We start from the raw sequence: 24864 nt of genomic DNA, 5'->3' as shown, positions 1-24864 counted from the left end.
CTGAGTACATGTTTACAACAAGCACATTCCTATAACAGCTAGTTTGGTTTTAAAGAGGCCTTCGTGCATTTGTTCAGCATGATGTAACATTTGTGAGACTTGAATTTAAATAGTAGTATCAGGAACATAAAGTACTTTGAGCAAAGGAATGAATGTTACAAGGTACAGGAATATAACGATTTAGGCATAATTGACTATCCAATCTAAAAATGGAAATTTTTAAAATATTTACTGTTTTCTCAATTCTAAGCAATAAAAAAAGCAACAAATTCGCTGTCATTTTACTGTACAGCTAAAGCTGCAAACTGAAACTTACACAATATAAAGTTTTCACAAATGTACAACATTAAATAAACACGTGTTATAAAAGAATACAATGTAGTTGTACTGTTTCTAACTCTGTGATGGGATTCAATTCTACATGAGCACAGCAGTATTTATAGTTTTCCAGCAAACAAAGTGTAAAGAACCAGGACATTACCTGGCAAGTTATATAACATAATAAAAACATAAAGAGCGTTTACCAACTCTGGAATAATGTTACTGTTTCAAAGGTATAGCTGACTTGTATGTATCCCCTAAAAGTAAAGAGTCACCACATGTTCCTGATAGGCTTGGGCAATATAGAGTCTTTCATACCTTCCTCACATTTCACCAAGTATACGATTACATTTGTGTAAATAAACTAGAAGCTGATGATGACAGATGACACTTCAGGTAGGAGGGTGAGAGATTAGCTGGCTGAATGCTTAATCTCTCTCACCCTCGCTAGCTGGCACCAGAAATATTAGTTTATGAAACTCATGAACATTATCAGAACACAACACTGGTTCACAGTTAGGTTAAGCAGCTATCTGCCAAATTAAAAATAAAATAAAAATCAGCTTTCCTGATTATTTTGATCTTGACAATGAACAGTTGTGTCAGAATAAATGGCTTAACTACACAGCCAGAGCGTAGCAACACTACTCAGTACAGGCAGGTGGTGCTCACTTTGAACTATGACAATCTTTAGACGTAAATCTTTCAAAGCAAACTGTTTATCTTTAGGGAGATGAGACTAAACTCGAAATCCACCCCAACATTTGCAACTGCCATGTTTCATAGCTCACTCAGTGAGTGACGAGTGTTGTGCGCTACAATATGACCTAAATACATCACATAAGTATAACACAAAGGAGTGTCTGTATTTTTAACAGTACAGAAAGTACTCTGTCTAAAAAAAATAGCCTGGTACCACACGATACTAAGATACTGCCCAAACCTACTTAACAAATTTTAAAGGGGGGCCCGAGTGCTGGTTTTAATTCTCTGACCATCACTTGTGTATTTCACTGCATCTAAGACATTAAACATCAACACAGTGTAGCTGGTTGCAAAAGACTGAAAGAAACCCCACCCCCCTCAAAAGAAACTAATCCTTGAAAACCCAGTCTGTCCAGATGATGCAATGAATCGTACTTCTGCAAAAGAATACAGTTGCACACAGTATTTTCTGTCTGCATCAAATTGTTCCCGCTTATCATGCCAGTTGTACTTCAAGTAAGAGTTCTCAGGGCGTCTCCTCTTCAGTGTAAAAATAAAAATGTGAAAAGCACTTTGTCTGTAAAAAAAATTAAATAAAAATGTCCCACTTTACACTAAGTTATTTATTAGTAACTACTTCTAAACAAAAGCTGTTTGTATATCTGCTGAAGGAAATTGTCCTAGTTTCAAAGACCACTATCTGAGGGAATGTACAAGAGTGGAATTGTGTGTTGGTGGAGTGGCTGAACGACGACCATGATGCTGCTTTCTCCTATGTGGATGCTGCTTTCTCCTATGTGGATGCTGCTTTCTCCTATGTGGATGCTGCTTTCTCCTATGTGGATGCTGCTTTCTCCAATGAGGACACTTTCTTGACCTTATCAATTTCCTGCAGGAAAAAAAAAGTTTTTATAATTAGTCAGGGAACACATCGATCTGTGGCAAGAAACTAAGAACAGACTAAGAACATGAAAGCAAGCCTATGCAACGTTTGCTGAACAGTAATCACTCTGGCTGCAAGTAGATTTTTACAGGATGTGGTCCCAATATTTTTCTTATCCATAACCTACCAGTTATAACGGACGGAAACCTTTTGAGCTAACGGGATTCAGTAAAGGTTCTTCATCAACATTTAGTAACATCTTTCTGACAAACATCTAAGGTTAAATGCATTTTACACAAGTCCATCTAGTACAGAGGGCTTACTATAAATTTACAACCTCTCTGAAATGATTGAAACCTGTAATGACTGCAGTCATTCTCAATTTGATTAGATTGCTATCAGATTCATAAAGTTCAGACGAAATTTTTGTTTCAGAGGTTCCATGAGGTCCTGGTGGACTGAATGTGAACAGTTAATATCAAATTTCTGTTTAATGTGAATTTCTTTGTATGCAGATGGCAACAGATTTGCACTTTTCACCTGTTTGTTACAAAAATTGCATGCACTCGCTGATATGCCCCTATTCAACTGCAGACCATCTCCGTCTTATTGCTGTTTATAAATCACAGTTTTGTCGTTTTGAAGACAGAGTAAATATCCCTATTTGGATGTTTAGTTTAGAATAAAATACATTGAATAATTAAAAGTGTTCCTGGCATAACATTTAAAGTTAATGTTAAAACTAAGTAGTTAGCAAGATGGCGGCGCGCTCGGGTGCAGCGGCTCTTAGCTCTCCAGTTTGGTGCTTGTTTTTACTTTTACTGTGTATATTTTTGAATGTTTGCAACGCCGCCATCTCTTACAGTCGCCAGAACCTAATGGACCTAGGTTTCAAATATAGTTTGTCTGTCTCTGGCGACTATCAACGAACACACAACATCCCGGGGGAGATAACGAGATCGCCAGGGTCACCGTGGATGGTCTGCCCGCCCAGCAAGCGTAGGAGGCGACGAAGGGAGAGAAAGCAAAAGAGAAGATGCCGGTCGGGCCCAGATGCTAGGCTACGTAAACAACCATACCGGCCAGCTCTTCCGAGCCTCTTCCTATCGAACGCCAGATCCATCACCCACAAATTGGACGAACTGGAGCTACAGATAGCCACCACGAGCTTTGCACGTAACTGCAGCATTATTCTTATCACGGAGTCGTGGCTTCACCCGCTGATTCCCGACGCTGCAGTTGAGTTAGCAGGCCGCACGCTACACCGGCATGACAGAAACAGCAACTCAGGTAAAAGCAGAGGAGGGGGGCTATGTGTTTACGTGCATAACGAATGGTGTTGTAACAGCAGGATCATTCACACACACTGTTCTCCTGATTTGGAGGTTCTGGCAGTCTCGTGCAGACCTTTTTATATCCCGAGGGAGTTTACAGTAGTTATTGTGATAGCTGTTTATATACCACCGGATGCTAACGTGGGCATGGCTCTCAGCCTCTTGCTCAACACCATAAATAAACAACAGCTTGCCCACCCCAATGGGGTTTTTATTGTCGCCGGCGACTTCAACAAAGCGTGCCTAAAGACTGTGCTTCCCAAATTTGTCCAGTTTGTGGACTTTGCTACGAGAGGAGAAAACACTTTGGACCATGTCTATTCAAACATCAGGCATGCCTTCAGAGCGACACCCCTCCCCCATCTGGCTGGATCTGACCACCTCTGCATGTCTCTCACCCCCACCTACACCCCCCTGCTGAGAAAAACAAAGCCCCATTCAAAGATAATAAAAACCTGGCCTGAAGGAGCACTCTCTCAACTGCAGGACTGCTTCTCAACAACTGTATGGGATTTATTCTCCAGCCTCAACCTCCAGGAGTACACGGACACTGTACTCTCGTACATCAGGAACTGTGTTGACAATGTCACCGTTAACAAACGGGTCAGGGTGTTTCCAAATCAAAAACCCTGGATGAATAGCGAAGTGCAATCCCTCCTAAAAAACCGTAACACCGCCTTCAAGTCAGGGGACAGGGCTGCGTATAGGGCGGCCAGGGCAGACCTGAGTAGAGGCATCAAGAAAGCCAAGGCTGCCTATAGGAGGAGGATTGAAGATCACTTTGCTGTCGACAACGACCCCAGAAAAATGTGGCAGGGGATCAATCACATTACCAACTACAGAAGAAACAACCAGGCGATATCTAGGACTGATGCCTCGCTGGCTGAGGATCTAAACCGTTTCTTCGCCCGCTTTGAGACGTCCAGGCCCTCAGCTGTTACACCACTTCGACCCGCCTCTAGCACCGCCACACTAACATTTGGAGAGCATCAAGTGAGGCGTGTTCTAAGGTCAGTGAATCCCAGGAAGGCGGCAGGTCCTGATGGAATACATGGAAAGGTTCTCAGAGCATGTGCTGACGAACTGACCGGAGTCTTCACTAAAATCTTCAACCTTTCCTTGTCATTAAACACCGTCCCACCCTGCCTCAAAACCTCAATCATCATCCCCATCGCTAAGAAGACGGCTGTGGACAGCCCAAATGACTACAGGCCTGTTGCACTTACGCCTGTAGTGATGAAGTGCTTTGAGAGACTGGTCTGTCAGCACATCAGGGCCGGTCTGCCTTCCACTCTGGACCCCCACCAATTTGCCTATAGGACAAATCGATCCACCGAGGACGCCATCACCATAGCGCTCCACACTGCGCTGAGTCACCTGGAGCACCGAGGAAACTATGTGAGAATGCTCTTCCTGGACTTCAGCTCAGCATTCAATCACATCATCCCGGAGATCCTGGTCGAGAAACTGTCTAACCTGGGACTCTCCACCTCCATCTGTCTCTGGATCAAGGACTTCCTGACAAATAGACCACAGTCTGTCAGACTCGGCCCCCACCTGTCCAGCACCATCACACTCAGTACCGGGTCTCCACAAGGATGTGTTCTGAGTCCCCTCTTGTTTACGCTCTACACATCCGACTGCTCCCCTACCCATCTCTCAAACACCATCATAAAGTTCGCGGATGACACCACAGTGGTTGGACTCATCTCAAGGGGGGATGAGTCGGACTACAGAGATGAGGTTAACAGACTGACTGAGTGGTGTTCAGTTAATAACCTCCAACTGAACACCACGAAAACTAAAGAACTTATTTTGGACTTCAGGAAGGGCAGAGCAGACCCGGCCCCACTCTACATTCACGGGAACTGTGTGGAGAGGGTACACTCCATGAGGTTTCTGGGCGTGCAGATCTCTGTTGATCTCTCCTGGACTGCAAATACCACGGCGTTGGTAAAAAAGGCCCAGCAGCGTCTCCATTTTTTGAGAGTGCTCAGGAGGAACAACCTGGAGGAGAGGCTGCTGGTGACATTCTATAGAGCCACCATAGAGAGCATCCTAACGTACGGCATAACAACGTGGTATGCAGGGTGCTCAGTTGCAGACAGGAATGGACTGCAGAGGGTCATCAACACAGCCCAGAAGATCACTGGCTGCCCTCTGCCCAGCCTGGAGGCCATTGCGAACTCCCGATACCTCAGCAGAGCTGGCAATATCATTAAGGACTACTCTCACCCCAGTAATCAACTGTTTGAACTATTACCGTCAGGCCGACGGTACAGGTCACATAAAACCAGGACAAACAGATTCAGGGATAGCTTCTTTCCCAGAGCTATCACCGTAGTAAATAAGCACAAAACAATTAAACCTGCTTAACCATACTTGCCATTGTCACTATACTATGCTGCTATTCATACTATCATTATATTATGCTGCTATCCTGTATATATTGTACTTATTTATTGTCTGAGCACTACAGTTGTTTTATTGTACTTTTTATATTTTACATTTATATTTATTTTGCTTTTTGCACCAAGGGAGTGGCACTCCAATTTCGTTGTACTTTGTACAATGACAATAAAGGCTATTCTATTCTATTCTATTCTATTCTAATTGCCAAACTTTAAACTGACAGATTGCAAAAAAGCAAAAAAAATAAAAAGTGTGTGTTGTGAAATCGTAACTCACCTCCTTAAGAGCGTATTTCAACTTCGCATAAGCATCGTCCAAATTATCATTGATGATTATAACATCAAATGCACCAGGTTCTTTGCCTAGAAAGAGATCCATTCATGGTCGGTTATGACGTGCAGATTTAGTTTGTAACTTTGATCTGTTGAGAGCAAATCACAGCTACTTACTAAACTCCATCTCGATTTTGGCTGTCTGTAAACGCTTTTGGAGGCTCTCCTCTGACTCTGTTTTTCTGCCTCTTAGACGCTTTTCCTGAAACAAGAGAACAGGTTCAACCTACAGAAGCTATTCAGAAGCCAAAACCTGTTTTACCTGATCCCTGTGATGCAAATTTAACTGGTGATAACACCCACTTGTTTGGTGGCAAAAATGGGAAACTACAGACACATGCTGTGCACACTTCAAATCTTATGTGCTTACCAGGATTTCCATGGATGGTGGCTGGATGGAAATGAACATTGGATTGAGGTCTGTCTTTTTGATGCTCTTCACACCCTGCATATCAATGTCTAATAAACAGATGAGGTTCTTGGATTGGACCTCTTGGACAGCTGCTTTACTTGTCCCATACAGGTTCCCGGAAAACTCTGCACTCTCAATAAAATCGCCATTGTCGATGCCTGCCTGCATCACATGCCGCGTAACATAATGGTAATCTGAAACCCGGGAGGAAAAAGGAAAAAAGAAGAAGAAGAAGAAGAAAGAAAGTACACAAAAAAAGGACAATTGAGAAAAAATCCAACTGTTTAATCAGCCTGCTTTCAGGTTCATTGGTTGTGAAAGAGCAGTAATATGCCGTACCTATGCCGTTCTGTTCTCCGGGTCGGGGTTTTCTTGTCGTATCTGAGGACGGAAAAGACACTTCTGTCACACTAGAGTTTAAAAATCTGGCGCTGCAACATTTTGTTACTCGCTTAGGGAAAAAATAAAAGCTTTACTCATGACTAACAAACCTCAACAACAAAAAGTAATGTGAAATTCTTTACAGGGACATAGACAGACACACTTACGTGAGATGCTGAAGCCAAAGACACCTTCATATTCCTTCATAAGCTTCTTCAGCAGAGTGCTCTTTCCCACCCCTGATGGGCCACTACACACCACGGGCCTGGGTCCAGCCATAACTGAAATAACAGCGGAAAAGAAGAGTGTGGTTTGTTATAGGAAACAAATGGGCGAGGCTGCAGAGCAAATCTGTAACCACACAATATGAGTCATCACTGGACCAACATTACTCTGTGCAGTCACACGGGTTTTTTCTTCTTTTGTTAGTAAAAGGCAGGTAAAGAGAAGCCTCGGCGAGGTGAGGGACACACCATAAAATGCTAAGCCAGCAATGTTTTAAAAAAAACCCTCATGGTGAGAGCAAAACAGCCCTCAGGAGAGCTAAAGCAATCAACTGGTAAGCAAGCTGTGAAGTTACCATAGTGCTGTCGAGGAACAACTACTAATTGAAGCACCCAACTCTGGTTGTGAGTGTCAGAAAGAAAAGGAAATTATCTTAAATTTAATTAACAGATATTTTTATTTACTCAAACTACACCTTCATCAGCCTTCAAACTAAAATCTGCAAACATCTTGTGAGCAGGCAGTCAGAGTTCTTTGTTTCTCTACGTCTCTCTTTTTCTTCCCTGTTACATCACATTTCTTTTATTACAAATTGCTTGACTATCAACCAAAAGTAAAGAATTAAGCAAGGAATCTCACGTTCCTCCTTACCCCCTTACCTCAAAACACACAGAGCTGACGCAGACAGGAAAATCAAGTCAACAGGAAGGGAACGATTGTGTGTCTGCAGATTGTGTTTAAAAGCAGATGGGTGGAGAGACGGGGAGTGGGCAGGGCCAATTTTACTGCACTAGGTTTTTTTTAAGTTCCATCTTATGATTCAGTTTAAATATCTTATTACTTGGTAGTGACTTGCTATAATGCAGCCATGTATGCATTTTGGTTTCAGTCCTAATGCTCAAACAACCTCTCATTAAAAGACACTCAAAGTGTCTCGAAAAAACACTGAACCTAGTAAAGAAGATAACACAGCATAATAAAAGGCATTAAAACACTACTTTTAACTACACTACTACGTCAAGGTGAGGTGTCAGATGGGTTTCCCAATAAAGTCTAAGCAATCTTTTAAAATGAAAGCAAAAGTAAACTGATCTGCATGTTGGGATGCTCGTGTGATCTTTTAAGAGCAGAGAATAAAATTCACATTATTATGAGGTTTCTGATTTCCAAGACGTTTTCCTCCATCACCTTTCAAATGCTTTCCATAAACAGAATCATGGCTAATAAAAGGATGTAGGAGTTCCTTTTATAAAAACTGTATTCTTTAAACAAATTTATAGGATTTTATGTTTAATATTTGATTATTTAATCCAGCAGGGCTGGACTGAGACTGTAAATCATGCAAAGCTACTCTAGCGGAGTCCGAGTATAAAATTATCAAGCTGTAAAGAGCATAGCGTGCACCCTTTAAGTAAGAACACAAGACACTAAAATAATTAACTGCAACCTAAATGTAAAACAGAACCAGCACAACATCGAAAGGCAATTTTTCCTCCCACATAAAGTCATATCCACAGAACACCTTTCCTACATAAACTGAGAAGCATGAGAGGAAATGAGAGCCATGTGAGTTTATAATCAACACATAGCATTTATTGGAAGCTGCACGGCGCCTGACTTTAACCATGTGCACTAAATTGCATGTAATGCAATCATTTACTGAAGCGCGATTTGAAAATCACATGCAATGTTGCATTTTTAAAGTCAGAGACAATCTGCTTCATGTTCAGTGTGAACGTTACAAGAAATAAAAATCTGGATGTTTTTCTTTAAAGAAAGTTTATGCAGCCTCCTTTTAATCAAATATTTCTTGATATTTTGCATATTTGGTTCTTATATGGGCTTAAAAAGACATTATAATAATATCCCTGGTCTCTGGAATTTTTCTAAAACCCCCCAAAACAAAACAAAAATGAATATGTCAATACAAACCACCTTGAGGTAACTGCTGTTGTTATTTGGTGCTATATAATTAAAACTGAATTGAAAAAAAAAATCTAATCTTTGTCTAATTGAACTGGGAAAATGTAGCTGGAAAAATAAGTTACAAAGCTTTGGTCCATCTTGTAACAATCCTGTAATGCCATGCACAGGATGTTGGGTGAACAGATACAACAAACTAAACGTGGGGAAAAACAATGACGGGAGGTAGTCAAACAGATTAGTGCAGCTTTTCCAAATCTCTTACTAAGTAAACACAATAAGGATAAAAGGCAGCTAAAGTTCGCTTTTGCACCACGTGAAAGCTTTTATATACACTTCTGTATCTTCTCTAAGTTCAGCTTCTATTCTGTCTGGTAACAGTCTGTCAGTTTCTGTAGGGATCCACAAATTGGTATGCATTTTTCTCAGCAGCTTTTAGGCGATTATGGCACAGACAATTTAGCTGCTGCTTCGTTTTCTCTATAGTATTTTCCATTATAGCTTTTTTTTTTTGGGGGGGGGGGGGGGGGTCATTTGTAATTTTCGCTGATGGGCCCAACATTAGATGGTTTACTTAATTTGACTGTAATAAGAAGCCTGCCCTTCATATTAAGACCATGAGTTTAGAAAAGTGTGTGTCCTGCAGACCCAGCCAAAATGTGGGACACCGTCTCAAGATGTGTGAAAGGCAGGAGAACAAAAGAGGGGACATCTGGTCGCCCTAACAGTATGTAACATCAAGATAACAGTGGCTTTGTTCTAATCAGGAGGACAAACAGTTTGTATCTTTTTCACATAGTGAGGCCTCGTCATCTGTTTCTCATATGAATCTGATGTTAATATGTAGCACACAGGAACTGCAAAGTCTGTATGTTATAATCATATAAAGACAACTGACATTATTGTAACAAGAAGTTAAAGTTGTTGGAAGTGAAATGGGGATTTAAAATAGGCTTAAATGCACTTCTTCCATTATTCCATGCCTGAATCACACTTTCCAAACCAGACTTGCTAACAATTAAACCACAGGTAACATTGCGCTAGCCATGTTAATTTAAAACACTCTGGTAAACACATGAACCATCTTCTTCTCTTATGGGACTCCAGGAATGAATGGCACGCTCAGATATCGTGATACAACACGCAATTTGGAGAGAGCAGAAAACCCCACCAAACGTCCTCATTCCTACCTGAAAATAGCCTGGAAAAATGTCTCATTATGGGACAGGAATAGCGTTAATCCACAACTTAAAGCACCGTCTCCTGCGTGTCTTCTCCCTCCCTTGCTGTGCTCCGAGTCTTCACCGCGAGAGCCATTAAAGATACCCGTGCTGCCTACGTCATCACCACAGGCCAAAACACCAACAAGTGACGTTCACGAGCGTCAAGAATGCGCGCGAGAGAATGCTGAAAAAGCAGGGCTTTTAGCAACATTAGCCAAACAAATAATGACGAAGACGCTGATATTTTAAAGCTGTTATTATTGTGAATGTATGTATGCTTTCAACTGGAATCAAGCAGCTTCTTCAAAAGCGGCAGTACCGACATGTGCGCGGGCTGGCAGTAATTACTATAACCTAAAGACGCATAGTAACGATTTTAAGCTAACTAGCGTTTAAACAAACTATTTCCCCTTCGCTCTGCGGAGACTTGGGGAAACTGGAAGCAGTGCCTCTAGGCAAAGGAAGCATTACCACTAAGAAGCAAGCCTCTCACCAACAGGTCCTAGTAACCATAGGGAATTTAAACTTACCACAAAAACTCCCCGGATGAGTGTTAGCTGAAGGCCTAGCCGGTCGCGCGGGTCATGTGCTAACGTGGCTAAAAGTTAGCTCTTCGCGTTAACAGGACATTATTTTTGCCTTAACTTTTGGAGACACCCGACTAAGATGTTCGGTTCCTCGAGATCTGGAGGTGTACGGGGAGGTCAGGACCAGTTCAACTGGAATGAAGTGAAGGTCGACAAACACAGAGAAAACTATCTCGGTAAGTGCAGGAGATAGTAGCCATCTGTCTGCTATCAGCAGCAACCAGATGCGGTGCTGTTCATATCGCTTTGACGGAGCTCTTAAACTACGCACACCACGGCCTCACATGCAACTCTCCCATACCTTTTGTTGTCGTTTCCCTCATTACACGAAGTCTGGATGGGTCTAATGGCTCGGTTTTCGCCTTGTCTTTCAGTCTACACAAAACAAGTCCTAGCTTTCATTGCTCCCACCCCTGAGCACAGACACGTAGTCTCTCCGTTATGTGAGCCTACACAGTTGCCAGCATGCCCAGCAAACCAACAGCAGCTAGCCTACATAGCGGCCACCACCGATGAAAAATAGGACTCCCAAAAGTAACCCTACTTAAATTGTTCAGGAACGTGCATTTTAAAAAGCACTCATGGAAAAGCATCATATTAATATTATTGTACAGTAAGGTCCTCATTATACATGATGTTAGCAGCAGATATTAAAATGTATTGTTTAAACACGTGGCTGTGGAGGGGAGGATGCTAATAGAAAGATTTAAAAAAGTATTTTTTTTCTTTTAAGTTGTACACAAAAAGGAAACTTAAAGAAAGGGACAATACTAACAATACCAGCATCATCTTTGCCACAACTAATGAATAAGTCATTTTAGTGTGGGCCCCCTAAAACCCAATAAAGTTTGTGTTTGTGTACATTTTTTGTACACACACAATTATCTTGTGTACACAAGACATTTTCTTTAATTGACTTTACCCTGCTATACTACTGTAAATAATTTCAAATCAAAAATGCACAATTCTTGACTATTTGGGGGAAAAAAATGTTGACACCATCTGGATTTCTGTAACACAGACTTCATTCAGTGAATGGAGTCTGTGTTACAGACTACGGCCCAAAACATAAACCTTTCACAATAAAGCTCAAGATCCTGTTGAGACTTTTCAAAAATAAACTGAATCTCATGAAAGAGTATTCAGAGTATTTACCGATGAGAAGCAAAAAAGAGCCGTCAGGTGCTAAAAAATAAACCCTAGACTCAAACGTTAGAACAGGCTTTTCCCTGCAGCACGCCGTGTACAACCTATGTCTAAAAATGTGTAGTTTCATGCATCGGTAAAACACTCGACACCAGATACACGACGCCCAGCTGGAAACACTTCAGCTACCTGAGATTCACAGAATTTACAGAAAATGTTAAATTTTTGTGATTTATATCGTTATCGCACGATAGATATTTTATATCGGGATATGAGATTTTGGTCATATCGCACAGCCCTACTTAAGAATGAAAAGGAAATTATCATACATCATATTCTGGAATCGTCATCTTTATCACGTGTCATCACTCCCTCTGTTTCCAGGTAACTCGTTGATGGCACCAGTGGGGCGATGGCAAAAAGGCAAAGATCTGACATGGTATGCAAAGGACAAAAAGGGTGGTGCACCTTTGTCCAGGGAGGAGGAACTTGCTGCTGTCAAGGCAGCAGAGGAAGAAGCGTTGATGGCTGCACTGTATGTACAACTTCCCATAAAAGAGATAAAACGGGAAGTTTAAACTGACCAGTTTATTAATTTCTCATTTTCCATTATCAATTTAGAGGGCACAAGAATATAAAGAGACAACCAACTGGTTTAACCAAAGAGGTGTGTGACTTAAATTATGAATGATTTTTAAAAAAAAAAAAATCTGCTGTTGTTCAAAAGCTTAGTGATGTGAATTTTTATTTGACTTTCTATGGCAGGACCTTGTAGAGGTTTGCAGGAGGGACGAGGCTGATGGCGATGAGAGAAATGTTGACCGTGTTTCTGGTTTAGGAAGCTCCAGGTGACTTCTTTTTATGTTTGCTTTTTCCACATGAAACAGTGATGTGTAAAGGTGCTTTATTTTTGGAGTAAAATAAATAAATATAGAAAAGCAACAACATAAAAATAAATGAACATTTGTTAAAAGGACAGTATGCATCACTAAGGTGAAGGTAGAACCTGAAGGTGAAGGTAGTTTAATCTTTATCAGGGACTCTTGTTTTAAATTAACCATACACTCACTGGTCACTTTATTAGGTACCCACTTGCTAGTTTGTTGGGGGTTATTAGAGTTCAACGCCATTTTGCCTTCAGAAATACTTTAATTCTTCATGTTATAGATTCAACAAGATGCTGGAAACATTCTTCAGAGATTTTGGTCTATATTGGCATGCTAGTACCTAACTGGATATCTTATGTTTTAAGTTAAAAAAAAAAAACCCAAAACAAACTATTCTCTGTAAACGCTAGAGATTGTTGTGTTGGAAAATCCCAGTATATCAGGAGTTTCTGAAAAACTCAGACCAGCCCGTCTGGGACCAACACCAATGCCTTGCCCAGTGTCACTTTTCTTCACCATTCTGATGCTCAGTTTAAATTTCAACACGTTTTCTTAAACATGTCTACACATCTAAATGCACTGAGTTGCTGCCTTGTGACAGGTTGATTAGATATTTGTTGAACGGGCATACCTAGCAAAGTGGCCAGTGTATTTGAGTGTATTTGATAATTCAGCAAAAATGTAAACTGTCATCATGGAAAACGTGGTGTCAAAAGAGCTTCTTTTCTCAATGTTTTGATTCTAAAGTGTCTTATTGTGTTTTCATTGTTTCCTTCTGCAGTGCAGGGTCTCGGAGAATGGTCCTGTCCCAAAAAGAAAAGGAGGTTGCTAAAATGGGCTTGCCGGTTTTTACAGTAAGATTGTGTTATTACCTTTTTTGGGGTAGTGGTGCTTAGACATTACTCTGCTTTGAGGCATTTTACACTCTGTGCAAAAATTAAGAAATGCTTTTTGTCCAGCACGTCAGGACTGAAGGTCATACAGAAGCTTCAGCAACAAAAGCAAATGAGAGTGCAGTAAAACAGGTGGAGGAACAGAGGTGAGACTAGATAATTACTACTTGTAAAATGTTTCAGACACACAAACTTTTAGATTTACTGGACAAAATCTGACCCTGTGTCCAGTTTCTTAAGTTTTCTTTTAATGATAGCCAGTGAACAAATGAATGAGAATGCATAAATACTAATAATACTGATGATAATACATTTGAAATTAAAAAATAATGTAATTTGTTGAAATGTAATCTTCACTACTTTCTTTTCCCTCTCTAAAGGCATGACAGTAATAAGAAAAACAAAGAAAAAAAGAACAAAAAGGAGAAAAAGAAAAAGGAAAAAAAGAAAAAACGAAAAAGGAGAGACTCATCCTCCTCCGATTCTGAGGACAACAGGAAGAGGTTGGTTTTCTTTCTGCATTTAACGTTCAAACATTATTCAGCATGAGTCTGGACCAAACTCAAAATATGTTTTTAGAATCGTGTTTTTAAAGGTGGGGGCTGTGGAGGTAGGTCAATCCCTGGCTGCTCCCACTTCTAATTGGAAGTATCTTTGGGCAAAGAACGCCAGTCTGCCCTCAATGCGTCCATCGGAATGTGAGCGTGTGCGTATTAGGTTAAAAGTGCTTAGGCATGAAAAAAAAAGCACTTCCTCAAGTAGGTGTGTAAATGGGTGAACGAGGTTTACATTAAGAAAGCAAAAGAAGCGCGTATTCTTGGATTTTCCTGGAATATGTGCTTCTTTTGCGGTGGAGGAACACCAAAGTATTTGCTTACGGAGCTTGCTTCTTCGACATCTTTAAGAGTTCTAAACAAATGTCTGTCCTCCTCCAGAACATCTTATGTACGCAAACGTGCGTTACAGCTTCTTATCTGGTGCGCGCCTTTTATTTTGATAGCGAACCACTTATGTGCAGCCCTGTTTATATTTTTAAGTTACATTGCAGTCTTTTTGTTGGGAGCCAAATTGTTGTGTCAGCACTAGAGGGCAGTGAGGCACTGTCTTACATACAACAACTTCACTTGTTGTCTTATATATGGGGCGCATGCGTCACAAGACTTTCTTTATATTTCAATTGAAGAGGCAGATTAAACATTGTTATTTATGTGCTTCAGTAACTTGTGCGATAGGAAAAAAATAACAATAAACTTGAACACAATTTTATCAAACAAAAAAACAGCCAGTTATTTCCACTTGCAGGTGCCGTTTATTCTTCCATACCCTCACAGCATTAATCCCAACACTATTTGTTTCCTTGTACTTTTTAGGCACAGAAAGGACCACCATCATCATAATCCATCATACGTTAGTCAGAGCGGAGCCAGACCCCATGACAGCCACTCAAGGGGGGGAGCAAAGGCCGAGCGACAGCGCTCCAACCCCCATCATCGAAGGCAGCGGCACGACACAGACTCCTCTGATGGAGGGTCTCCTGTCCCTCGCAACCCTGCCAGCCACAAGAAGGCCCCTGCTGGTGCCACACAAAGCCACAGGCGGCGCCATGACACAGACTCGGACGACTAATGTCGTGCCCACCCCCACCTCCGATTCAAACATGCATAATGTGGACAGAGTGCTCTACAGCAGTTTGACAGACCCTCAAGACCTTATTTACTTGAACAGCCAAACAGACTGTGGATGGACTCTAATCAGTGTAACAGACTTTAGCCTCAGGTTTTAACTTCTTCATTCAGAAGGTTGCTCATGTGACACTGGTGTTTTGGTTTGACAGTTTTTGATCACGTTGAGTTATTTAATCATCAAATATCAAGTACTCTGTATTGCTTTAAGCTTTGTATTTTGGGTTTTTTATCTTGGATAAATATAGAAACTTTTTTTCCAAAGCAAGTGGGATGATTTTCTTCCTTGTCCTCAAAGCTTTTATTTAACATTAGTTCAACCCTTCTCATTGTTACTGCAAGCACACAATAATCCCTCATGGAAATTCTTATATGACCCTGTCATGACATGACTCATTCAGTTATTTACATGAACGTCTTTTTTTTTTAAGGTTACCATAAAGACATGGTGCAACTGGCACTTTTTGCACAGGAATGTTGCTTCAAGGGCTTGCTGCCAAAGAAGCCTTCTACGATTATAATCAAACTTGTAAAAGAGTGTATGTTAATAAGTATTTCTTTTCTTGAATCTAAGCATGTAGTTTTGGTGCCTAACCAAACAGTGACAGGGAGAAAAAAACCCATATCAAAACAAATAAAATGCATAGACTTGAACCCCATTCTTTTGAGTGAAAGTTCTATTCCAGCCGTTCACCTGACTGCCTAAGCACTTGCCGGCAAAAATCCCTCAACACAAACTTCTATTGGTTACATTTTCATATTGGAAAACCTAAACATTTGCTCCTTTAAGATGCTTCTTGACACCTTTTTTCCCCCTATCTATACATCTCCGTCTCATCACTCAGCCACTGGCCATTTTCCTTTCTAAGTAATCCCTCGTCATTCTAGGTTCAGCTCCGACTGGTGCGATACCATTGGAATGCTCTTTACTGGTCATAATAGAGTAGTGTTTGCATTTGCCTTGAATTGGTCTGAAAGAGGGTATTCTGTGGACTGGCACCTGGGGGGGTACACTAAAAAAAGAGCAAGGCATTCAAAAAGAGTGCAAAAAACTAGGCTGGCTTTTTTTTTTTTATATATGGCTGAGTACCGTTAGACCGCCACACACAAACCAAGCTGATGAAGCAGCAGGAGAGAAGGCTAGACAAAGCCACCCTATGAGGGACCCAAGACTCAAACTACCTCCTCTTCCACCACTACCATACTCTCCTGCCATGTTTTACAGGCTTGGCTGCATTAACCGTAGCAGCCTAATCAACCTGCAAGAATGTGGTCCTAGATTGCCACCCTTACACAATGTGAAACAGGGTGTGCTCTTCACATAACTGCTTTAACCTAAGCACTGGGTGGTTTCATCACCTTGGGGCAACATATTTCTTCCTAGGTCAAGGGGTGATAGCCTTAAGAAGTCACAGACACAAGTTTGGGGCCTTTGTAATAGTAATTCTATTAATGCTGCAACTAAAATCAATTGCCAATTAATTGCTGCACATACGTGTTCTCATATTCTGCTTTAGATTGATTAGCAGAGCAGAAGGTGATGCCAAGGTGATGCCTAATCCTTTTGTCTAAATAGTCTAAAACTTCATTTAATTCTGTAATAGTTGATGTCAAGGGACAGCCTACAAAAAGCAGCATAAAATTAGATTTTATTACATGGTGTGAAACAAAATGAAAATCAATTGCAGTATCAAGCTTTACATAAGAACACAGACAACCTTAAGAGAATAACATTACATTTTAGGCAGCTAAAAATCAAACGATGCAATCAGTTAAAACAGCCACACCCTTTACAAATAAGTTTTGGGGGGAAGTGATGTGTCTCATGTTTAAAAAAAAGGCATTTATGGACGGCCAGTTTACGAAAGAAAACCCAACGTGCTGCAAAGGAAAACATTGGCACTAACGTCATAGCTGCACAATGCAAATTCCCAGGTTTAAGTTCAATAAAAGGCAAACGTTAATAGAGCCCTTAGTGAGGATGCTAAGCCGCTCCTTACAACAAATTAACAGCGTATGGCTATAGTAATTAGTGGGATAAGAGTTCCTTTGCAGCTGTATGATGTAAACACCCAGTAGATAATAATGCATGCCCTTAAAGACAAACAGACTACATCATGCAGTTTTGCTAACAAGTACATTGCAAAGGCAGCACATATTCAACCTGAGACTCTAAAATACAAGAATTCAATGCAGGCTCAAGAGGCTGGCTCCTCCCTGTTACCCCAAAGCAGGTAGATGTGAGGTCAATGCAAGATTTCTTAGTTTTAAACAACAAAGGCTGGTAGGTGTTCACAGATTGTGCGTGACGGAGGTGGGGGGGGGGGGGGGGGGGGCAATGTCAGTACATATAGTCAATGCCAGTGTTTAAACTTATTTTGAGGCGCTGGTACTTCTAGTTACTGATAAAAGTTACCAGTAGTAGTTGCAAGTAGTGCATAATCAGTGTATGATTCTTTATTGTTTCTAATAAAAAATTAAAATCAGTCCTTACAGTACGTGTAACCTCAACTGCATTGAGTTTGTAGGCCAACATCTGCTGGTAAAGTCCCTGCCTTTGTTTTTCTATTCAATGCACCCATGGCTGCCCAACAGCCAGAAAGACAAATCACCACAGTAGGATTTTAAAGCGTGCAACAAGCTGCCCCATTACCAAATTTATTTACACTTACATAAAATATGAAAAAAAAAATAAAAATAAAGCTGCTTTACAAGAATAGCCCACCCCCACCACTGGCCTGCATGTTTGTGGTAATAACAGCTGACACGAGAGCAGCTTCCAGTACAACGTAACTCAGTTTAGCAAGATCTTAAGAGTAAAGAGCAAGGTCAGAGATTGGGGTTGGAGGAGATTGGATTTTAAAATGCCGTAATCATTAATGGTTCTTGAGTTGATTAGACAACCAGTCCAGCCCTTCATATAGGCCATCTCCGGTGGTGGCACAGGTCGCCTGGATGTACCACTGTCGGTTGCGCAGGGAATGAAGATTGAGCTTGTCTGTGAGTTCTGCTGCATTCATAGCATTTGGGAGGTCCTATAAAAAAGAAGGTGAGAAATCATTAGACAAAGGAAAGGTGAAAAGTGTTTATGATGTACACCTGCTTATACAAAAGACTTGATGACTTACTTGTTTGTTGGCAAACACTAGAAGCACGGCGTCACGCAGCTCATCCTCTGCCAACATTCTCAGGAGCTCTTCACGAGCCTCTCCACATCGCTCTCTATCATTGCTGTCCACGACAAAGATAAGACCTGGAGCAAGTGCAATCAAATAAATGGGTGTAAATCTTCTAAATACAAACCAGAAGACAAGTTCAAATAGACTAACATGAGCCATCAAATGTCAGGCGATGAGGAAAATAACGTACCCTGAGTGTTTTGAAAGTAATGACGCCACAGCGGTCGAATTTTGTCTTGACCGCCGACATCCCATACTGTGAAACTGATGTTCTTGTATTCTACCGTTTCCACATTAAAACCTGGAGATATGAAACAAATATTCACATTAAAAACAAACCGAGTCTTTAGGCTTCCTTCCTGTGTCATGTAAAACAGTTTTTGTATTACCTATTGTGGGGATGGTAGTCACAATCTCTCCGAGTTTAAGCTTGTACAAAATTGTTGTTTTTCCAGCAGCATCCAGACCCACCATGAGTATCCTCATCTCCTTCTTTCCGAACATTTTAAACAGTCCTGCAAACATATTCCCCATGGCGGCTGGTGACAGGAACCCAAAAAGGACAAAAAAACAAAAAGAAAACCTGTGAAGAAAGAGAGGAGTTGTTCAGCTCCAATACAGAGACGTGCTGCTGGTAAACATAAGAAAACACCAAACCGTATTCCAACCTCCCAAATGACAGACACACTGCCTCTGATTGCTGTGACAGCAAACTGAAGGTCTGAGTATGTGTTGATCACACCATCCAGACTGGTAAAAATGCTAAGCTAAAATTTCAGTAAACAAACTTCAATATCGCCATACATTAAATAAAAAATATTGTGTGCAACTTAAATACAGTTTTAAAAAAATACATGTGTATTACTATTATTATTACTCCCACTGTACTTAATATACATATAAAAAACAGTGGTGCATTTTTCTGCATATAGCAATTTGGTATTTTTTGTACACTATTTTTTTTCAATTTTTATTTTTCTAATATACATCTCTAACTTGCTTTTTCTTCCTGTCCCTTATACTGCTGTAACAAGTGAATTTCCCCTGTGTGGGATTAAATAAAGTCTATGTCCATGACTAAAATTTTGTTAGCCTCATCTAACCAGTGAGATGGATCTTATGGAGTGATCAAATCATCTTACAGACAGCTACATTTGCTTGTGTCAAAATATTAAAGGTGAATGTTTGAAATTTTGCTGTTATTGAGTGACGTGGGCAGCATGGGAGTGCAACTGTAAAGGCTGTTAGACACTTTTAGGACAGTTTTAAATATCCTCAGAAATCAGTATGATGCTACTGTTGGGCTAAATACGATTATCTGTAAGCAGTTTTCTATTATCGCACTCGCATTAATCAGTGTGATGTATACTATATGCAATATATGAGCTTCTGAATACTACTTAAAGGCAGAAACTCGTGGTAGCACCAACCTCGATAAAAGGGACGTTAAACACTCCGTGACTCCTGAAAGCTACTAAATGAAATTATGAGGAAACTCGCTAGCTGTCACACTGTACCAGTATTTGTCTTTTCAGTTTTTGCAACATGTTTGGAACCGAATATTTTACGCGGCTTACTGGAGCATTTTCAATATTTAGCTCGGAGCAAAAACTTTCAGAGCAGGTAAACAAACGGTGATGCTAGCTTGTTACGGTGCAACGCTAATAGTCGTCCGACCCGCTCAGATTTTAAGAGTACCAACTTGAGAAATAAAAACAACAATTGCATTTCTATTTATGTGTTTCCCAGTTACACTGAATATGAAATCATGTGCGAGAGATTACCAAAAAAACTCCCACGCACACAGAAAGGAAGGACAGACTCGTCGATTCAGATAATTCCGCTAACAAGCTGCAAGTCAGATTTTTCTGACTATGGTGATCGGAATCGCACACACAAAAGTCGATTTTGCTTGATAACACATGGGGTTTTGTACATTTACCTTCAGATATTGTAAAAGCTACCTTTTCTTTTTTCTTTAACAAAAAGTCTCTTGCACACTTACTCAGTTGAAATGTTTTGTTCCCTCTAGGCGTTTCCTTCCTTAGGAAAATGGCGACAGTCTGACACGTCAGAGGTTCCTGCAAAACTCCTGCGTTCACCGTGCCGGGAGAAGTGTCTCCCCCTGTGTTTGCGGGGAGAAACACACGCACACATGACAGCCTCCACTTTTAGTTTGTTTTTTTAGTCTATTTATTTATTTTAGTTATGGCACTATTTAGAGTAAAAATAGCTTTACCTTGGACTGGCAAGTACAAATGCACGATAAGCATGCTGTGTCTATGACCTGTTGACTTTAATTTACTATTGAAATTTAATCTTACATTTCCCTGAAAACTAGGAATAGGAATTTATGAAGTTTTTTTTATACCAGTGCCATCATTGAATCTGCTCACCAGCCCAGCCCTAATTGACCCTTGATCCACTTTTATACATAAACAGATTTTCAGTGTCATCAAAACTGATTTTTTTATTTTTATTTTAAATCCTAAACAGACTACTGCCTATTTCTAGATGTAACATCAATCTCTCAGTTAACATCTAAAATCGAGTAAATAAAGGCAGACTAGTATGGCATTCATTTTCTTTCAGGGTTTCTTAGTTAAATAAAATTTTTGTTACACATCTGCATTGATGAGTTGCTCGGTTGGGAAACTGTAGCGGTAGCACTTGTGGTGCACATCAAATACATGACACTCCTTGAAGTGAATCCCATGTTGCGTATGTTGCTGGTGTTTCCACCCCGCTTGAAATAATTATGTTACAGACATTACAACTAACACTGCTGTCATCTGTCTTCATGAAGCAATGCTTTGTAATCATTCGTCTTCCCTGCAATGACTCTTTTTTTTATGGCAACACTAGACACGCATGACATTGCTGATCTGAAATTAATGTGCATTGCCAGCAGCTACAGGGATTGATAAAAGAATTGATAAGTTCAGACACATACAGTTCCAATGCTTTGAAAAACTTGGAAGCGGTTCCCAAGTGGCATCATTTTTTTTTTAAATTCCTATCCCTGATGAAGACCCACTAACTGCTAAAGTTCCCACGAGTAGCTTATTAGTTGCTCGAGGTTCACCTCCTTTCCAACCGCACTAATCAAAACCTGAAACACTTCATGTATCTGAGTCCACAAGTTACTTGTGGTTAATCATTCAGCTTTATAATATTCTTCTTGACTGATAAGATATGAAAGGAAAAAAGTCAGATCCCTGTCTTATGAGCTCATTCCAGCTTCTCTTTGGCAGAATCTGTTGCGATGGCGACCATTAATACAGCTACTAATTTTTCCTGCAGAGACCTGACCACTGGACTTTCCTACTTCTATGAGCAAGTTATATATAATTCATTTTGAAGTTTCCATCTTTTAAGTTAAGATTAAACAAGAAAATCCGATCCACCTTTTCACTTGTGAATATTGGGAAAGTTTTTAAAAGCCATGTCAGCACTGGACAAGATGCTCAACTGGAAACTTACATCACAGTGCCTACATCTAGCTTCTATATACAGTCTATACTGTAAGCACGGATTAAAACAAGTAATTTTGACTCGTAGTGCATTCCAGTGGTAAATTAATTATCAGTAAAGAAAAAAATATTTTGAAAATCTAAGAATCACTGGCTGTATTTATTTTTAATAGACTTCGGTTCCACATCTGAAAAACAAAGCCAATGCAAAAGTGCCTTAGACCTGTGTTACCTCTGATGGCCAGCAGTGGGCAGCTCTTCTGACTGCAAAAAGAAGTCGGATGAAGACTATCTGAAGCCAACCCACCGTCCCAGTTTAGATATGACCTCAGGAAACAATTTTCTGTTGAAAATATGGTGGCAGTCACGAGCTTCACTTTATTCAGCAGTTAATTATGGTGACTAGTTTATCCTTAAGGGGGGGTATACTGATATATCAATCACACACACCAAAGTTGACTCATGCTGGGGGTGGATTGCTGGAGGCTCAGCCATGGAACTTGGTTAAAAGCGACTGCCAACAGTCTGTATACCAATTATCATTATTATTACTATTATTACTATTATTATTGCTATTGCTTCCAGTGGATGCTACACACTGTAATTGAAGAGGACAAAAACCAAGGTAAAGATGTAAGAAAGAAGAGGTGCAATTTAGGATTAACGATAAAACCACTATCTCCCGATGTAAGTAAATGATTCACTGCTGGATTTAAAAACTGTAAACGCATCCAGAGTACTCACAGTATAAACCCAGGACACACATAATTATATTTAAGGCCTGAGCAATTTTGCTTCACTTTTCCTTTTTAATTATTTTAAACATGTGCGTTTATACCCAAAGCTTGCTGCAGCGTGCATCATTTTCTATAGTCTATCATAATTTTTTGATTCAGATTCATTTGAGTTTCTTTTTCTTTTCTTTTCTTTTCTTTTCTTTTCTTTTCTTTTCTTTTTTTTTTTTTTTAAATTTTGCAGTTTCCACTTCCTTTTGTTCCATGACCAGGCCAATAAGGGAAAAACTAACCATATTATTACCGGGACAGTTGAATTTTAACCAGGGTCAACTATGCCTGCAAACCCCAGCAGAGGGAGCAGCAGGAGGGAAGAAGGCCAGGAGAGAACAGCAGGAGGGGAGACTAGTGAAGGACCACACACTGAAGTCTCATAATGCCATTCACCGTAATTTGTAGTTTTGCCCCGCAGAATGCCATAGAGATCGCTTTCAGCATATTTCCAAAGCAACAGTTGTCCTTCTTTAAAGGTGTGGAAGGTGTTTAATAGCAACAGTTAAAAGTTTCTGCAAAGTGTTACTGTCTTTTTAGTTTGGCCTACATTTTTCGGACAGCTGTCGGACATTTGAAATCAACGCTGCCATCCAAAACAAACGAAAAATAAATACATTATTCTATATAGTTATTAGAAAGAAGCACAAACCCCGAAAGACCCCACTATGTTTCTGTTTGTTTGCTTTTAGAGATAGAGAGCACACAGAGAACTTTGTTGGGACAGTCAGGGAGGAGGAGCATATTGGCAGAGTGTATACTGCAAACTGTTTCTGTCAAAGCAAACACGCTGCTAAGTGACAAAAAAAGGCCAAGAGTTTCTGTTTTTCAAAAACAAATCCTGACATGTGCCAGTTTGCATGACTGTCATGCTTTGAATGACACGCTTTTCTTAGATATGTAAAGATGATGTAATCTGTGCTTTTCTAAAATGAAAAAGACCAATTCAATTCATAACACAAGGCGTGGAAAAAAGCAGGAAAATGAATGATATAAATCTGATGAGTAAACTGGCATTCTTACTTTTAGAACATTTTAAAGGCAAAAGAATATGTGGTGTACATTATAACAGTTGCTATGCTCATTTGTATCCACAACATCTGTGCTCACATTGTGGATGTGTCTTTCTGTTGAAGAATGAACACTGTACAGTCTGTTATTACCTGTAGTTAGTAGAGTAAATTAGAGGTTTGTCCACGTTTGTGTAGTACTAACAAGATTAGAAAGCATAACAAAGCATTTCATTCTCCCCACTGTACTGTCATTATGAACATCTGAAGTGAGTGCAATTAAAATATTGATATCTAATGCCATAACAGAGAGCTCCTTTTTGTAATCCCAAGACAAGCTTAAACTGTTGCAAATTTTCTCGTTAAAATACAATCAAATACTGTCAGCTAGCGTTGCCAGCATTGCACTGTTATTATACAGAGCCCTTACTGAAATCTACAGCAGTTTCTTTTAGTAAAAAGTAATAGCGGGCTTGAGAAATAGTTCGTTAATCTTTCCAAAGGACTTTCAAACTTTTTCTTTGGACATGGGCTGCTTTTTCACTCCTTTTTTTATCCAGCCCTTGTACTTCACCATTTTCAGATGAACAGTTATTTTCCCCCTTTGTTTATTGAACCACTTAACACTAACCTATGATTCATTCAGGCATACAAAAGACACCTAACTCAAGCGATCAAGCAGTATCTACACCTACCAGAGAATTTAGCAAAGAACCAATTTTAAATGGCATCTTTCGTCACTTAGTTACTAGCAGCCTGTCACAAAAACAAATTATTTCTTCCCATTTCTTTAGATGAGTCTCTGAAAAAAAATAATGGAGACTGACATGCATAAAACAGAGTTTCTTCACCAACCAAGTGATTCTCCAAGAGTTATTATCCAAAAAACTTGGCGTGGTGTGCAGTGTGTCCTTAAAGGAGGAAAGTGGACAAGTGGCGAAGAAAATAAGGGATAGCAGACCCAAAAAGCTCTCTATGGAAGATGAAAAGTGTATGAAAGTCAGGAAAAGGAAGGAACAGGAGAAAAAAAAGTCCTGACACAGGACCTGAGAGATGCATCTGGCACTTTAG

General features: G+C 40.1%; 3 protein-coding genes across 9 annotated transcripts; 1 reads left to right on the top strand and 2 right to left on the bottom strand.

Annotated features, from left to right (window-relative positions):
- Positions 1-1607: 1607 nt before the first annotated feature.
- On the bottom strand, positions 1608-11208 carry guk1a (guanylate kinase 1a). 4 transcript variants are annotated; one of them, XM_085140216.1, is made up of 7 exons: positions 11040-11208; positions 6948-7061; positions 6739-6780; positions 6358-6593; positions 6105-6189; positions 5932-6017; positions 1608-1915 (listed from the first exon to the last, which is right to left on the bottom strand). In XM_085140216.1, exons 1-7 carry the CDS (start codon positions 11059-11061, stop codon positions 1862-1864), a joined length of 639 nt encoding a protein of 212 aa, XP_084996342.1. In that variant the 5' UTR covers positions 11062-11208; the 3' UTR covers positions 1608-1861. The 4 variants fall into 4 exon arrangements, with proteins under 4 accessions (XP_084996342.1, XP_084996343.1, XP_084996341.1 ...); XM_085140217.1 differs by lacking the exon at positions 11040-11208 and adding an exon at positions 10682-10820; XM_085140215.1 differs by lacking the exon at positions 11040-11208 and adding an exon at positions 10119-10269.
- c18h1orf35 (chromosome 18 C1orf35 homolog) lies at positions 10784-18077 on the top strand. Its single transcript, XM_085140214.1, has 8 exons — positions 10784-10914; positions 12269-12419; positions 12506-12551; positions 12650-12732; positions 13553-13625; positions 13731-13810; positions 14045-14167; positions 15035-18077. Exons 1-8 carry the CDS (start codon positions 10818-10820, stop codon positions 15288-15290), a joined length of 909 nt encoding a protein of 302 aa, XP_084996340.1. The 5' UTR covers positions 10784-10817; the 3' UTR covers positions 15291-18077.
- On the bottom strand, positions 16979-20644 carry arf1 (ADP-ribosylation factor 1). 4 transcript variants are annotated; one of them, XM_085140219.1, is made up of 5 exons: positions 20531-20644; positions 18915-19108; positions 18716-18826; positions 18475-18599; positions 16979-18381 (listed from the first exon to the last, which is right to left on the bottom strand). In XM_085140219.1, the coding sequence occupies exons 2-5, from the start codon at positions 19057-19059 to the stop codon at positions 18223-18225; spliced, it is 540 nt and encodes a 179-aa protein (XP_084996345.1). In that variant the 5' UTR covers positions 19060-19108; positions 20531-20644; the 3' UTR covers positions 16979-18222. The 4 variants fall into 4 exon arrangements, with proteins under 4 accessions (XP_084996345.1, XP_084996348.1, XP_084996346.1 ...); XM_085140222.1 differs by having other exon boundaries at positions 18915-19064; positions 20531-20630; XM_085140220.1 differs by having other exon boundaries at positions 20468-20544.
- Positions 20645-24864: the final 4220 nt, after the last annotated feature.

This window comes from Neolamprologus multifasciatus, chromosome 18 (assembly GCF_963576455.1).
Source record: "Neolamprologus multifasciatus chromosome 18, fNeoMul1.2, whole genome shotgun sequence".
Lineage (NCBI taxonomy): Eukaryota > Metazoa > Chordata > Actinopteri > Cichliformes > Cichlidae > Neolamprologus > Neolamprologus multifasciatus.
The sequence above is the reverse complement of the archived record's forward strand: the minus strand, read 5'-3'. Positions and strand labels throughout refer to the sequence as shown.